Source organism: Lethenteron reissneri, chromosome 7 (genome assembly GCF_015708825.2).
Source record: "Lethenteron reissneri isolate LAM-NWPU_2019-01 chromosome 7, ASM1570882v1, whole genome shotgun sequence".
NCBI classification, from domain to species: domain Eukaryota; kingdom Metazoa; phylum Chordata; class Hyperoartia; order Petromyzontiformes; family Petromyzontidae; genus Lethenteron; species Lethenteron reissneri.
In genome coordinates this window covers 1304489-1320398 of record NC_083785.1, presented here as the reverse complement: position 1 = coordinate 1320398, position 15910 = coordinate 1304489, and the positions used below count along the sequence as shown (strand labels likewise).

The following is a 15910-nucleotide window of genomic DNA, read 5'->3' as shown; positions in this document are numbered from 1 at the left end:
TGGCCTGCAGTGTGGTGAGTGGATGGGTGTGTACTGTGGCCTGCAGTGTGCTGAGTGAGTGGATGAGTGTGTAATGTGGCCTGCAGTGTGGTGAGTGAGTGGATTGGTGTGTAATGTGACCTGTAGTGTGGTGAGTGAGTGGATGGGTGTGTAATGTGACTTGCAGTGTGGTGAGTGAGTGGATGGGTGTGTAATGTGATCTGCAGTGTGGTGAGTGAGTGGATGAGTGTGTACTGTGACCTGCAGTGTGGTGAGTGGATGGGTGTGTAATGTAGCCTGCAGTGTGGTGAGTGAGTGGACGGGTGTATAATGTGACTTGCAGTGTGGTGAGTGGATGGGTGTGTAATGTGGTCTGCAGTGTGGTGAGTGAGTGGATGGTTGTGTAATGTGACCTGCAGTGTGGTGAGTGGATGGGTGTGTAATGTGGTCTGCAGTGTGGTGAGTGAGTGGATGGGTGTGTAATGTGACTTGCAGTGTGGTGAGTGAGTGGATGGGTGTGTAATGTGATCTGCAGTGTGGTGAGTGAGTGAATGGGTGTGTAATGTGGCCTGCAGTGTGGTGAGTGAGTGGATGGGTGTGTACTGTGGCCTGCAGTGTGGTGAGTGAGTGGATGAGTGTGTAATGTGGCCTGCAGTGTGGTGAGTGGATGGGTGTGTACTGTGGCCTGCAGTGTGCTGAGTGAGTGGATGAGTGTGTAATGTGGCCTGCAGTGTGGTGAGTGAGTGGATTGGTGTGTAATGTGACCTGTAGTGTGGTGAGTGAGTGGATGGGTGTGTAATGTGACTTGCAGTGTGGTGAGTGAGTGGATGGGTGTGTAATGTGATCTGCAGTGTGGTGAGTGAGTGGATGAGTGTGTACTGTGACCTGCAGTGTGGTGAGTGGATGGGTGTGTAATGTGGCCTGCAGTGTGGTGAGTGAGTGGACGGGTGTATAATGTGACTTGCAGTGTGGTGAGTGAGTGGGTGGGTGTGTAATGTGATCTGCAGTGTGGTGAGTGAGTGGATGGGTGTGTAATGTGACCTGCAGTGTGGTGAGTGGATGGGTGTGTAATGTGGCCTGCAGTGTGGTGAGTGAGTGGATGGGTGTGTAATGTGATCTGCAGTGTGGTGAGTGAGTGGATGGGTGTGTAATGTGACCTGCAGTGTGGTGAGTGGATGGGTGTGTAATGTGGCCTGCAGTGTGGTGAGTGAGTGGACGGGTGTATAATGTGACTTGCAGTGTGGTGAGTGAGTGGATGGGTGTGTAATGTGATCTGCAGTGTGGTGAGTGAGTGGATGGTTGTGTAATGTGACCTGCAGTGTGGTGAGTGGATGGGTGTGTAATGTGGTCTGCAGTGTGGTGAGTGAGTGGATGGGTGTGTAATGTGACTTGCAGTGTGGTGAGTGAGTGGATGGGTGTGTAATGTGATCTGCAGTGTGGTGAGTGAGTGAATGGGTGTGTAATGTGGCCTGCAGTGTGGTGAGTGAGTGGATGGGTGTGTACTGTGGCCTGCAGTGTGGTGAGTGAGTGGATGAGTGTGTAATGTGGCCTGCAGTGTGGTGAGTGGATGGGTGTGTACTGTGGCCTGCAGTGTGCTGAGTGAGTGGATGAGTGTGTAATGTGGCCTGCAGTGTGGTGAGTGAGTGGATTGGTGTGTAATGTGACCTGTAGTGTGGTGAGTGAGTGGATGGGTGTGTAATGTCACCTGTAGTGTGGTGAGTGGATGGGTGAGTAATGTGGCCTGCAGTGTGGTAAGTGAGTGACTGGGTGTAATGTGGCCTGCAGTGTGGTGAGTGAGTGGATGGCTGTGTAATGTGACCTGAAGTGTGGTGAGTGAGTGGATGGGTGTGTAATGTGACCTGCAGTGTGGTGAGTGAGTGGATGGGTGTGTAATGTGACCTGAAGTGTGGTGAGTGAGTGGATAGGTGTGTAATGTGACCTGAAGTGTGGTGAGTGAGTGGATGGGTGTGTAATGTGACCTGCAGTGTGGTGAGTGAGTGGATGGCTGTGTAATGTGACCTGAAGTGTGGTGAGTGAGTGGATAGGTGTGTAATGTGACCTGAAGTGTGGTGAGTGAGTGGATGGGTGTGTAATGTGACCTGAAGTGTGGTGAGTGAGTGGATGGCTGTGTAATGTGACCTGAAGTGTGGTGAGTGAGTGGATGGGTGTGTAATGTGACCTGCAGTGTGGTGAGTGAGTGGATGGGTGTGTAATGTGACCTGAAGTGTGGTGAGTGAGTGGATAGGTGTGTAATGTGACCTGCAGTGTGGTGAGTGGTTGAGTGAGTGTAAGTGTATTGTATGCACGTATGTGTAGTGACATAAGAAGGGAGGGGCTGCTGGGGGCTCTGGGACCCTGGGCGGGCCAGGCGCTTGGGCCCCTTGGTGCCAGGCGTGGGTTCCCAGGCGAGTCAGACGCTTAAGCCTCTTGGCGCCAGGCATTGGGTTCCCAGGCGCTTAAGCCCCTTGGCGCCCCCAAAGGGGGGGGGGGGGGGGCTGTGTGTGCTCTGTGGGATATCTGGGGGCGCACACGGCCCCACCCCTCGTTGGGGACTAGGCATAAAAGGGGAGCTTCCTGGACGATCAGGGCCAGTCGTAGCTCAAGACCCAAGACCCAAGACCAGCCATCGGAGGACCCTGGGACGCTGTGAGAGCCAGTGGTGGGACTCTGGAACTCCCGACTCTACGACCTTGTGAGGCCGAGTTCCAGAGCGTAGCCAGAGTAGTGTATCTAGGCTGTGTACCTGGGAGTTGTTACAGAGTATCAGGACTGTTGGACTGTTGGACTGTTGGATTGTAATAAAGAAGTTACCTCTACAAGTGTCTCCGGAACCCGTTACATATGCATGTTGAACTTCTTTTGCACCATACGCAGCCAACCGTGCTAATCGGAGGTGCGGAGGAATTACTGCCACTGATGTCATCCGTGATTTGACCTGCATTGTGGTGTTTGGCCAGAGTGTGGATGGGATCAAAATCAGAATTATATATTTATATTGGAGGAATCTGATGAGCTTTAAAGCTCTTTTCCCACATGTCCAGTCGTCACAGATGTCCAGTAGTGAAACAGCCAGTCTGGTGAATTGTGATTGCTGCTGGGAATTATGAGAGTTGAGGGCATCCACTACCTTACCTATCCCCCCACCCCCATCATTCCAATTCTGATTAGCTCCACCAGTTTTAAAGCTATGCTCTGGATGATGAAACGTTGGGGTAGAGGTCAGTCGGCACAACAACAACAAGAAGCAAAACATTCGTGAACATTCTTGATTTGAAACTTTCGTGGCTGCAGGAATCCATACTCTTTGGGTCTTTCGGTAAAGTCACGTGGGTATAAAATAAAATAAATCACGACGTTTCTGGCGCAACACAAGCGTCCATCATCAGGTGAGAAAGCGTGATTTCCCACCTGATGGACGCTTGTGATGATGGACACTTGTGTTGCGCCCGAAACGTCGTGATTTATTTGATTTTATACCTACGTGACTTCACCGAAAGAACCAAAGAGTATTCGTGAACATTTAGTCGGCTTCAAAAGACGACAAAAATGCCGGCTAATGCAGTTAACAGGCGTCGCAGCACGTGCAAGGGCTCAACAAACAAGGGAGTCGGAGGCCACACAACCAGCCACGCTCGTACGCGCAGTCGCCAATTGTCCACCCGCCGCGTGCAACCAACCCCCCGCTTGAGCGGCGCTCGCGTGTGTGGCTTTGTTGTCAAGTCGAGCCTCAAGGAGACACTCGAGGACGACGTTGTGTGCTTCGGCGACGAGAACTGGTCGATGTTTTAATTCGCCTTCACTTGCAACTGGTGGGCGTGCGTGGCGCCCGCAACCTCCAGCTCGGGCCAGCCCCACACCAGGCAACATAGACACGACGCTAAACGTGACTGAACGGCGAGCTGACGTCGTCGTTCTGCCACAACAATGAGGCGTAAAGATAACACCGCACGAGTCCACACAAGGGGGACAATGGCCCTCGCTTCTGCCCCCACATGACTCGCAGCTTTACGGTTTGTTGTTGGATACTGGAGTCCATGGAAACATGTCTATGTCATAAAGACTCAGCGGCAGGTCAGCACAACAACAATCCGACAACAAGGAAGGCACGCATGGGGCCTTGCCTGTGGCTTTGGTTTTACAGATGCTATGCGAATAGTTTGAGCTGCTTTAAAGTAGATGTAAAAATGCAGACCATTTGGACGTTTTAGGTGCAACGGTTAAACATTCATAATGGGAGTGGCATTTCCCGACACGGCACATTACTACAGCTGGGCTGAGTTAAGGTAAGACGTAAATACCCTTGTGTGCATGGTCGGTCCTGACTGGCTTGATTAGAGGTGACATGAGCTGTGTAGTTGTGTGAACACTATGTTTGACAGGTAGTACAATTCATTTGTTTTATTGATGCGTTTAAGTGGATTATTTTAATAATTGATCATGGAGGGTTGTTTTTTACATTCTTACAAAATGTTACGGAGAATTACAAAGGTAGACCCCTTCACCGAAGTGAATACATGAGCAGCCGTCATTTGCTTTGATTTGATCGGTATTTATGTGATAACTTTAAATCTTGATTTGCACAAAGCTGACACAAATGTGTGTTTTCCCACGCACTGCTACTGATTCACTGTGGTCAGTTTGTATTGCCCATTTTGCAGTCACAGCAGTGTCAGGAATGCCCTTTTCCTGCCATGGTACCAAATGCACTCGTGGAGATGGCCTGATAAATATACTATCCGTGGAACGATGTTTTTTTACATTGATACTATATTATTGTACCTTGCTGATGTATTTATTACTAGTTCATAAAGCCTATCTTCGCCAGGCAAACGTTTAAAAGAAATATAATAATGGACCTCATGATTTTTTACAATTATGATCGACGATAAGAAACTAACAACTACTACAAAAATTTTTATTTTTCCGCAAAAAAATGTTTGTTGATGACTTGATTCAACTTCTTAGATTTAAAGACGTCCTCATCGGAAACCACTCATTTTCAAGATTCCGTTTTTTTTTAAATTAGAAAGAACAAAATGAATTAACGTTATTCTCTATGAAGGGAAGCTCTCATATCTTTTACCGTTTTGGAAGTATTCAGATTTGAACATTATCAAATGCGTATTTTTTCATTCAAAACTACGTAAATCTGAAATATCTCAAAAACAATCAAAGATAGAACAGTGGTTCTCGCTTTAATTGTGTTTGTTGTTTAACGCTCTATCAAATGAAAAAAAGCGCAATGTTATATTTTGAACGGTTTCTGAATGACACCAGGCACAAACATTTTGTGGGGCACTTAAAATCTAGATTTGGGGGCCTAAGGTCACAATAACTCTCGTAAATATGATCCAAAACGGGCAAAACTTTCATTTAAAGTGGCGTTGCTACGAGGGACTTGCCCAAAAGAAAATTGGCAACATTTTCCAAACGGTTGCCAAAAATAGACACAATCCATAGCAACGTGTTTCAAATATGACAACGCATTTTGTCCTGACGGCTGGCTACGCGTCAGCTTCTGTGCCGCTAATTAAACACGAAGAGAAAACGCGTGCTATAAAGGGTCACACACAATCCACGCCAGTGTTCTTCACAAATTTTCCGAGGGGAGGAGGGCACTTTCGCCGAAAGACATTATTAGTGCGAGGGCCGCCATACATTTGAAACCATTGGGGATTTTCAGATTTCTCTGCATGTTTTTGTCTCCTAAAAGCTGCCTACAATATGTACCACATGTCAGCTTTTTACCTTGTCGGAAAGTACCCTCGAGGTTTTTGAGACGTACATACAGATTAAGGTCTTCATTTACATAGAAGATAACATGGGATTATTGTATGAAATGTATCGACAGCACCGAGACTGTTGAACAAGAGCAGTGCGATAGCTGACGGAGAATCTCGCACACTGAATTGCGTAACTATTCAAATGTCAAATTCAAACTGCTCATCGGAAAACAATGTTTTAATCCAATTCTCATCAGGCCCGTGGTGTAAAGAGCAGTCTCCAAGGCTTATTCACTTTACCTCGGTGGCCTCTCTGTGCGCCATGAAGAAGGGCCTTTGTCCCAAACCTTTTCATTTTTAAATCCTTTATATTAAGTTCACTTGCTTGCTTGCGTGCTTGCGTGCTTGCTTGCTTACGACCGTGCAAATCTTTCGGTCGTTTTTTAACCCACTTCCCGTGATCCAATCGAGCTGACATTTTGCTCAGACTCGTTGTGCGTGACAATTGATTTTCGTGAAAATTTTTTTCCAAAATTTTACACTGTTTAGGGAAACGTTTTTAAATATTTAATTACCAATTGCTTAATGGTGGCAGACAATCATCTGACCCATAGGTGGCAGCCATCTCAAGCCAGAGGACGAGAGGACTCTAGCCGCCACGCATATAAAGGATTTATAGTGAAAAACTTTGTTTTTACGGGTTAATTTTTTTATTCTGCACTTCCCTTGAAGGGAGTGTAACGTGTTTAGTTTCAATGTCGGGATGTCTTTCCTTCTCCGCTGTTGTCCACACTGTCTGGAACTCGCTTCCCTGGCCATCCGTGCTGTCGACTCAAATCACTCACCTCACTCACCTGCCCCTGTTCCAAGTCCAGGCTCAAGACATTCCTTTTCTCCTCTCTGTATGAAAGTTGAACTGAACTGAAAGTAGAACTTCTTTCGCACCGTACGTAGCCAACCGTGCTAATCAGAGGCGCGGGGGAAGGGCAAAAAACTAAACAAAAAAGCAGTTCGAAAGAAATTAGTTTTTTTCAATCTAGATTCAAAGAGCATAGCTCCAGTGACTTGCTAATATCAGAAGGAAGCACATCTGAAAGCGCGCGATGCAGTGACCGTCTTTGTTCGATGGCCAGCTACTGTCTTCAACCGAAAAAATATTTCGATTCCGCCTCAAATTAAGAATACACACACACACCCCTGTTGTATCGCGTCGTGAGAAGCAGTTGCATAGAAACGCTAAGCAGCATTGTAACTGTATACGTCCACATCTCGTGTTCCATTCGCCTTTAACGCACACACGTTACATCAGCAGTTGTCATTGCACTGCAGTCTGCAGGCAATACGTTTCAAATGCTCTATACTGGACTGCATTGATATTCCAGTCGGCGCAACGCAGCTCCGTCTCTTGAACAGGTGGAAGATTGCCCAACGTGGCATCTCGCTTCCCTCATTTCAGTCCACAATCCCAGCTGTCTCTGTTCCCCCTCTCCTTGTGCCCAATCACCATTCCCTTCTTTCTCGCTTGTGGTCCCCTTAAACTGGAACAACCTGCCCCGTACACGTCAAACAATCACCCCCAGTTCTAGATTTGAAGCTTTCGTGACTGAAAAGATTCATATTCTTAGGTTTTTTTTCGGTTAAGTCACGTAAGTAAAAACATCAAAATAAAAATAAAATATAAATAAAAATCACGACGTTTCGGAGGCAACACAAGTCTCCGTCTCACCTGATGACGGAGACTTGTGTTGCCTCCGAAACGTCGTGATTTTTATTTTTATTTTATTTTTATTTTGATATTTTTACTTACGTGACTTAACCGAAAAAACCTAAGAATAATAATCACCCCCAGTATGAACAATAATAATATGTTTGATCGTGTCTGACAATAAAACAGATGTTAAAATGTTCAAACACCAAATTGATCCCTTGTGCAAGGAATCAAGTCTGCATCGACCACATGTACCTGTGGCAAAACATGCAAACACGCTCTGATAATTATTATATTCGCATTGTCTTTGAAACTGATTGGCCTACAGCAGACAGCCTTCTGTATGGCCTAGTCTCACCACCAGTGTCAACATTCACCCACCCAGCCACCCAGCCACCCACCAGGCTACACCTCTCCGTCGTTCCATCCACATTTTAAACAAATCCACTTAAAGATATCAGAATCACCCTCACTGTTTCTTATTCGCTCTTCCCGTAAAACACCGATCATCGCTCTCAATAACCCAAACGCCTCTTCCCCCTTCCCTTCCCCATCATCAACACCGCCATGCCCTCTTCTTCCCAACTTTCGCCGACCCATTCATCATTACACGCACTCGACATTTACCCACTCATTGTCACTTTCATCGTCGTTCATTTCACGCATCATCATATTCATCGTGCACGGCCATCCTCGTCAACTCATCATCTCATCACTCTTCCGCCGTACAAATAGTAAATGTATCGTCCAGCGCCTTGCATCAAGGCGCCTTGCATCAAGGCGCTATATGAATGACAATAAGATGAGATATGCTCCAAGTCGCAAAAGGTTTGGTACTGGCTGTTGCTTTCAATCTTGATTTGAAGCTCTCGTGACTGCAGGAATCCATACTCTTTGGTTCTTTCGGTAAAGTCACGTAGGTAGAAAATAAAATAAATCACGTCCGTCATCAGCTTTCCCACCTGATGACGGACGCTTGTGTTGCGTCCGAAACGTGATTTATTTTATTTGATACCTACGTGACTTTACCGAAAGAACCAAAGAGTATGAAGGCTTTCGTTTATAAATTGTGACTATCACTCTTAAACCAGCGGTGCTCAGCCCATGTGCCGTGTCCCCCTGGTACCCTTCCGGCTTGGGCAGGGGTCGGCAACTCGCCACGCGTGGCTCCATGGCTGCCCCCATTGCATGCGGGCAGCCGTTTAAAAAAAGAAAAACTGAAATCTTGAACGTAATTTAACGAAAAGACAATTGATTAAATAGGGCAGGGAATGGGTCACTATTGAATGTCTTGGAGACAAAACGTGCAGCAGTCGAACGATTGTTAAAGAATAACTCGGGGGGGGGGGGGGAGGACTAAATAGATGCAAGTTTATTCCATCACCTATTTTGTTTCAGCCAGAATGTGTTCGTCATCTGCGGTGTATCTGCTGCTGTTGGGTAATTACCGGCGAAACGCCACGGGACTCGAATTGTAAATGTTGTGGGTTCACTCTCCAACACACAAGCGGTGTGCTCGACTAGAAACGAATAGGCACGTTCTGTTTACGTGACAAACCTTAATAATTGGCTGTGTCGGGTGGTGGCGGGTTTAGCGACACATTTATTTTTACGCGATCTAACCCAAAAACCTTTATTTTGGTCACCATTTTGGCTTTCCGGCCTGTGACGACGTTTTGCAAACGTCTTTGCACGGAGCTCCCAATGCGCTCCGAACAGCGTCTTCTTCCACCCACCGCCTTCCCGATCGTGTTACTCTGACTGTTCGCGATGGGCACGTACTTATTGAGCAATTTGTGAGTAATTTGTCGTGGGTAACGCAGTATGGGGCCGTTCATAAATGACGTCACGCACCTAGGAGGGGGGGGTCAGACATTTGTGACGATGGGTGACGAGGGGGGGGGGGTTGAGAAATGTGACGTCACATCAAAATGCGCAACTTTAAATAAATATAGACAACACGTTCTACTTAATTAAATAGACTTATTAATAAATGTTTTCTCCTACAACATCAGAGTGCAGCGCCACATTAAATACGCACTACAATGACAATAGTTTAAAGCGATTTGAAGCATGTTTCATTTGGGGGGGGGGGGGCAGAGCTTTGTGACGTCATATTTGAGGGGGTGTCTGACTTTTTGTGACGCCGTGTGACCAGGGGTGGGGGGGGGGGGTCAAAAATCGTCAAAAATCGCGTGACATCATTTATGGACGTCCCCTATGCATGAGCTTGTCATTTCAAACTGAATATTCCACCCCCCTCTGCTCGGCCTCCAACTCCATGGCAATGATTTCCCTCACGATGAACGATCTCCTTCCTGATGGCTCCGCAACACGTGCGTGGTGTAGCACGGTAACTCCTTCAGTGTCATCAAATCATCTCACTTTCTTGTACCCTGATTGGGTTTTCGCTGATTGGGGCCATGTGGAAGTTTTACCTAAACGAATCTTGCCGGCTGTGTCGGAGAGAACCCGACGGCGATTACCGCGGGTGAATTGCCACCGTCCGTGTTTTGAGACTTAAATACACGATACTACACATGCATAACCGTGGTTTCTCCTCCCTTCCCAGGATCCTTGCAACAGCATTGGGAGTGAGTAGTCCACCGACACATTTTGTTTTTGAACAGGACAAATGACCGCACACCTTTCGTTCTAATTGTATCTGTATCACAGTCCTGTATAAACACACAGATTCATTACATTCATACATATTGTTGTTTTCTCTTTCCATCAGTACCCAAGGAATACAATTGTCAACTGTTTGCACAGCGTTGGCTACAGCGGCGAACTGGGCCTCAGCTCAAAGGTAACGAATGGATACTCTTGAGTACACATTACAGTGTACTTCGAAATCCTTTGAATAAATACGAAAGTCAATGTTCACCGGCACTATATATAAGTTGTTGGCCTGCTCAAATGTATCATGTATTATTTAAAGAAACGCTAAAATCATCTTCTTGGTTCTTTCGGTAAAGTCACGTAGAAGGGAAGTAATAAAATAATACAAATAAAACAAAATAAAATAATTCTCACGACGTTTGCCCATGTGTTCCTGTTGCTGCACAGTGTAATTTCCCCACACACTTTGCAGATGATCTAACAAAATATCTGTTTAAAAAAATATATATATTCGTGCAGGCTTGTTTTCCGTAACGTCATGTCTGTCACCCAATGTAAGTACTTGGCCAAGTTGTTTCAACTAAGCTATTTAAACACATTTCTATTTTACCGTGTAAGGCCCCACGAAGATATCGGTCTCTTTCAGAAGCGACCTGCCCACAAATGGGAGCTCTGCGAAGTGGCTCATCACGTGGACATTTATTGCAACCAAATACTCTTAAACTCAGGGAAAAACCGGAGGACCCGGATTAAAATCCACACCCCCCGGGGAGAGAGACACGCCAACTCCAAATATACAGCAGCAGGCGTCAGGGTCGGGATTGAGCCCACAACCTCCTGTATACCAGGCGAGGCAGTTAACGTCTCGCCACCATGGCGACACTGTTTAAATATTTGGCTACTATCAATCTGTATCAGGTTAATAGGTAAAAACGCCTTCCCTGATGGTGATTGTGAATGCGTGAACCTCGCCTGTGCCAATAGTACATGTGTTTTAATTACTGTGCGTGCCACTACAAGTCAGAAGACTAGCCCTGTCAATCATGTCTTGTTTATTACATGTTATGCCCTCTCTTTTTAGAGCTTCTATCGGTTTATTATCAGCATGCACGTGCATTAAACACTTTTTAAGGACACTCTTGGGCTTGATGACATATCTTTCGAGAGCGTAATGAATACTTAAACCTCTATCCTTTGATAGAACGCTTTTTAGAGGGACTGTTATCGTACCGATGCCCAGAAGGGCAGTGCACCCAGCACGTAGTTACACGGTGCAGCAGAGCGGATATCTACACGGAGGCTGTCAATGTTTCACGTGTAGCAAATAAATACAGTGTACACCGTGCGATTCCGCAATCATTGGCCAGAGGCAGTTGTGAAGCATTTGTTTGTACAGTACTGTATGCATGTTAAACTTCGTTTGCGCCGTACGCAGCCAACCGTGCTAATCATTATAGCGTGGTACGTTTAGTTTGTTTCTTGTGGGACTTTAAATTAACTCGTGTGATGCTCATCATAGCAGTCTGGGAGATGAACGGCTTCAAAGTAACAAAATAAATGCGCATACAAGACTGCCTCCTCCACACAATGTGTCTGTCCCTCCACACAATGTGTCTGTCCCTCAACATAAAACAACCTTGTTTTACACATCCTATCAGCCACGCAGCCTTCCGGGAGTTCATAATTTCAGCAGCGTTGGTTTATGTTCCAGATTTGACAAATTAAGAAAAAATTACCCCCCAAAGTGCTCAATAGAGAGTACACGTAACAGCAATCATCACTCCCATGCTGACAGACTCATGCTTATCCGGACTGCTGCTGAGTCACTCTGTGCAGAAAGAAACAGCTGCTACTCGGGGTTGCCCTTTCAAATTTGTTTTTAAAGGCCGTGAGATGTGTGGGGGCGCCACAGTGGCTAGGAGATGTTAACTACCTCGCCTGGTGTACAGGACGTCGTGGGTTTGATCCCGACCCTGACGCTTGCTGCTGTATATTTGGAGTTTGCGTCTCTCTCTCTCTCATCATCATGGTGGCTAGGAGATGTTAACTACCTCGCCTGGTCTACAGGAGGTCGTGAGTTTGATCCCGACCCTGACGCCTGCTGCTGTATATTTGGAGTTTGCGTCTCTCTCTCTCATCATCATCGTGGCTAGGAGATGTTAACTACCTCGCCTGGTGTACAGGACGTCGTGGGTTTGATCCCGACCTTGACGCCTGCTGCTGTATATTTGGAGTTTGCGTCTCTCTCTCCTTGTAGTCGCAAGGATTTTCTCCGTGTCCTCTGGTTTTCCCCTCCACATTTAGAATCAACGTCACGCGTTTAGAGAATTCTGCGTCTATAAATGCCCACGTGGTACGCCACTTCGTTGAGCTATCATCCATGGTCAGGATGCTTCGGAAAAAGAGTGATATGGCTCAGTGAGCCTTACCTGGTCAAATAAAAGATAGTTTAATTTAGAGTTGGTTCTCGCATGTAACGTGCTCCGAGACGCCACCGGGTATCAGGGCGCTGTATCAACACAAATAATGACTGTATTCACACAAAAGTAAGTAAGCTTCAAACTTTATTCATATTCATTGATGCTAAATTGTGGTGGTGGGGTGTGTGGACGCGGAGCAGATAGGGAACACCCTGGGCAGGAGAACTCCGCTCATCCGTGGCCCTATTATTCGCAGCAGCTGTAGGGTGACAGAAACTCCTATTATCTGCGATCCTATTCTTCCTGTAATTTTTTTCCCCTAAGTCTTTGCGGAACGAAATCCTATTTGCGATATATTTGCGGATAAGAGAAGTCGCAAATACATCAAATTATCCGTGAATGATTCACGTTTTTTTATTTTAAATATGCACTGCCGTCAAATCAAGTGAATGAATGGGACCTGTACTCTTTGGTTCTTTCGGTAAAGTCACGTAGGTATAAAATAAAATAAATCACGACGTTTTGGGCGCAACACAAGCGTCCGTGGTTGAGTGAGCTGGCTAATGAGTGACTGGGTGAGTGAGTGAGCTAGTGAGTGACTGGGTGAGTGAGTGAGCTAGTGAGTGACTGGGTGAGTGAGTGACTGGGTGAGTGAGTGAGTGAGCTAGTGAGTGACTGGGTGAGTGAGTGACTGGGTGAGTGAGTGAGTGAGCTAGTGAGTGACTGGGTGAGTGAGTGAGTGACTGGGTGAGTGAGTGAGTGAGCGAGTGAGTGACTGGTTGAATGAGCTAGTGAGTGACTGGGTGAGTGAGTGAGTGACTAGGTGAGTGAGTGAGCTAGTGAGTGACTGGGTGACTGGGTGAGTGACTGAGTGAGTGAGTGAGCTAGTGAGTGACTGGTTGAGTGAGTGAGCTAGTGAGTGACTGGGTGAGTCGGTGAGTGACTGGTGAGTGACTGGGTGAGTGAGTGAGCTAGTGAGTGACTGGATGAGTGAGTGAGCTAGTGATTGACTCGGTGAGTGAGTGAGTGAGTGACTGGGTGAGTGAGTGAGCTAGTGAGTGACTGGGTGAGTGAGTGAGTGAGCTAGTGAGTGACTGGGTGAGTGAGTGAGTGAGTGACTGGGTGAGTGAGTGAGTGAGCTAGTGAGTGACTGGGTGAGTGAGTGAGTGAGTGACTGGGTGAGTGAGTGAGTGAGCTAGTGAGTGACTGGGTGAGTGAGTGAGTGACTGGGTGAGTGAATGAGCTAGTGAGTAACTGGATGAGTGAGTGAGTGAGCTAGTGTTTGACTGGGTGAGTGAGTGATTGACTGGGTGAGTGAGTGAGTGACTGGGTGAGTGAGTGAGTGAGCTAGTGAGTAACTGGATGAGTGAGTGAGTGAGCTAGTGTTTGACTGGGTGAGTGAGTGACTGGGTGAGTGAGTGAGTGAGCTAGTGATTGACTGGGTGAGTGAGTGAGTGACTGGGTGAGTGAGTGAGTGAGCTAGTGAGGGACTGGTTGAGTGAGTGAGTGAGCTAGTGAGTGACTGGGTGAGTGAGTGACTGGGTGAGTGAATGAGCTAGTGAGTAACTGGATGAGTGAGTGAGTGAGCTAGTGTGTGACTGGGTGAGTGAGTGAGTGAGCTATTGAGTAACTGGATGAGTGAGTGAGTGAGCTAGTGTTTGACTGGGTGAGTGAGTGACTGGGTGAGTGAGTGAGTGAGCTAGTGATTGACTGGGTGAGTGAGTGAGTGAGTGACTGGGTGAGTGAGTGAGTGACTGGGTGAGGGAGTGAGTGAGCTAGTGAGTGACTGGGTGAGTGAGTGAGTGAGTGACTGGGTGAGTGAGTGAGCTAGTGAGTGACTGGGTGAGTGAGTGAGTGAGCTAGTGAGTGACTGGGTGAGTGAGTGAGTGACTGGGTGAGTGAGTGAGTGAGCTAGTGAGTGACTGGGTGAGTGAGTGAGTGACTGGTGAGTGAGTGAGTGAGCTAGTGAGTGACTGGGTGAGTGAGTGAGTGACTGGGTGAGTGAATGAGCTAGTGAGTAACTGGATGAGTGAGTGAGTGAGCTAGTGTTTGACTGGGTGAGTGAGTGATTGACTGGGTGAGTGAGTGAGTGACTGGGTGAGTGAGTGAGTGAGCTAGTGAGTAACTGGATGAGTGAGTGAGTGAGCTAGTGTTTGACTGGGTGAGTGAGTGACTGGGTGAGTGAGTGAGTGAGCTAGTGATTGACTGGGTGAGTGAGTGAGTGAGTGACTGGGTGAGTGAGTGAGTGAGCTAGTGAGGGACTGGTTGAGCTAGTGAGTGACTGGGTGAGTGAGTGACTGGGTGAGTGAATGAGCTAGTGAGTAACTGGATGAGTGAGTGAGTGAGCTAGTGTGTGACTGGGTGAGTGAGTGAGTGAGCTATTGAGTAACTGGATGAGTGAGTGAGTGAGCTAGTGTTTGACTGGGTGAGTGAGTGACTGGGTGAGTGAGTGAGTGAGCTAGTGATTGACTGGGTGAGTGAGTGAGTGAGTGACTGGTTGAGTGAGTGAGTGAGCGAGTGACTGGTTGAGTGAGTGAGTGACTGGGTGAGTGAGTGAGTGAGTGACTGGGTGAGTGAGTGAGCTAGTGAGTTACTGGGTGAGTGAGTGAGTGAGCTAGTGAGTGACTGGGTGAGTGAGTGAGTGACTGGGTGAGTGAGTGAGCTAGTGAGTGACTGGGTGAGTGAGTGGCTGGGTGAGTGAGTGAGCGAGTGAGTGACTGGGTGAGTGAGTGAGTGAGCTAGTGAGTGAGTGAGTGAGCTAGTGAGTGACTGGGTGAATGAGTGAGTGACTGGGTGAGTGACTGGGTGAGTGAGTGAGCTAGTGAGTGACTGGATGAGCGAGTGAGCTAGTGATTGACTGGGTGAGTGAGTGAGTGAGTTAGTGAGTGACTGGGTGAGTGAGTGTGTGACTGGGTGAGGGAGTGAGTGAGCTAGTGAGTGACTGGGTGAGTGAGTGAGTGAGTGACTGGGTGAGTGAGTGAGCTAGTGAGTGACTGGGTGAGTGAGTGAGTGAGCCAGTGAGTGACTGGGTGAGTGAGTGAGTGACTGGGTGAGTGAGTGAGTGAGCTAGTGAGTGACTGGGTGAGTGAGTGAGTGACTGGGTGAGTGAATGAGCTAGTGAGTAACTGGATGAGTGAGTGAGTGAGCTAGTGTGTGACTGGGTGAGTGAGTGATTGACTGGGTGAGTGAGTGAGTGACTGGGTGAGTGAGTGAGTGAGTGAGCTAGTGAGTAACTGGATGAGTGAGTGAGTGAGCTAGTGTTTGACTGGATGAGTGAGTGACTGGGTGAGTGAGTGAGTGAGCTAGTGATTGACTGGGTGAGTGAGTGAGTGAGCTAGTGAGGGCCTGGTTGAGTGAGTGAGTGACTGGGTGAGTGAGTGAGTGAGTGACTGGGTGAGTGAGTGAGCTAGTGAGTGACTGGGTGAGTGAGTGAGTGAGCTAGTGAGTGACTGGGTGAG

General features: G+C 47.4%; 1 protein-coding gene across 3 annotated transcripts in view; it reads left to right on the top strand.

Annotated features, from left to right (window-relative positions):
• Positions 1–4056: 4056 nt before the first annotated feature.
• LOC133358581 (uncharacterized) overlaps positions 4057–15910 on the top strand; it is a 28545-nt gene continuing 16691 nt past the window's right edge. For 2 of the 3 annotated variants that reach the window (XR_009757097.1, XM_061576951.1), the window contains exons 1-2: positions 4057–4262; positions 10148–10219. Coding sequence is in view for 2 of the 3 variants with exons in the window: in XM_061576951.1 (XP_061432935.1) it covers positions 4210–4262; positions 10148–10219 (125 nt within the window). In the remaining variant the exon portion in view is untranslated. Of the gene's footprint in view, positions 4263–9982; positions 10005–10147; positions 10220–15910 lie in introns of all 3 variants that reach the window. The other variant, XM_061576958.1, reaches the window with a different exon arrangement.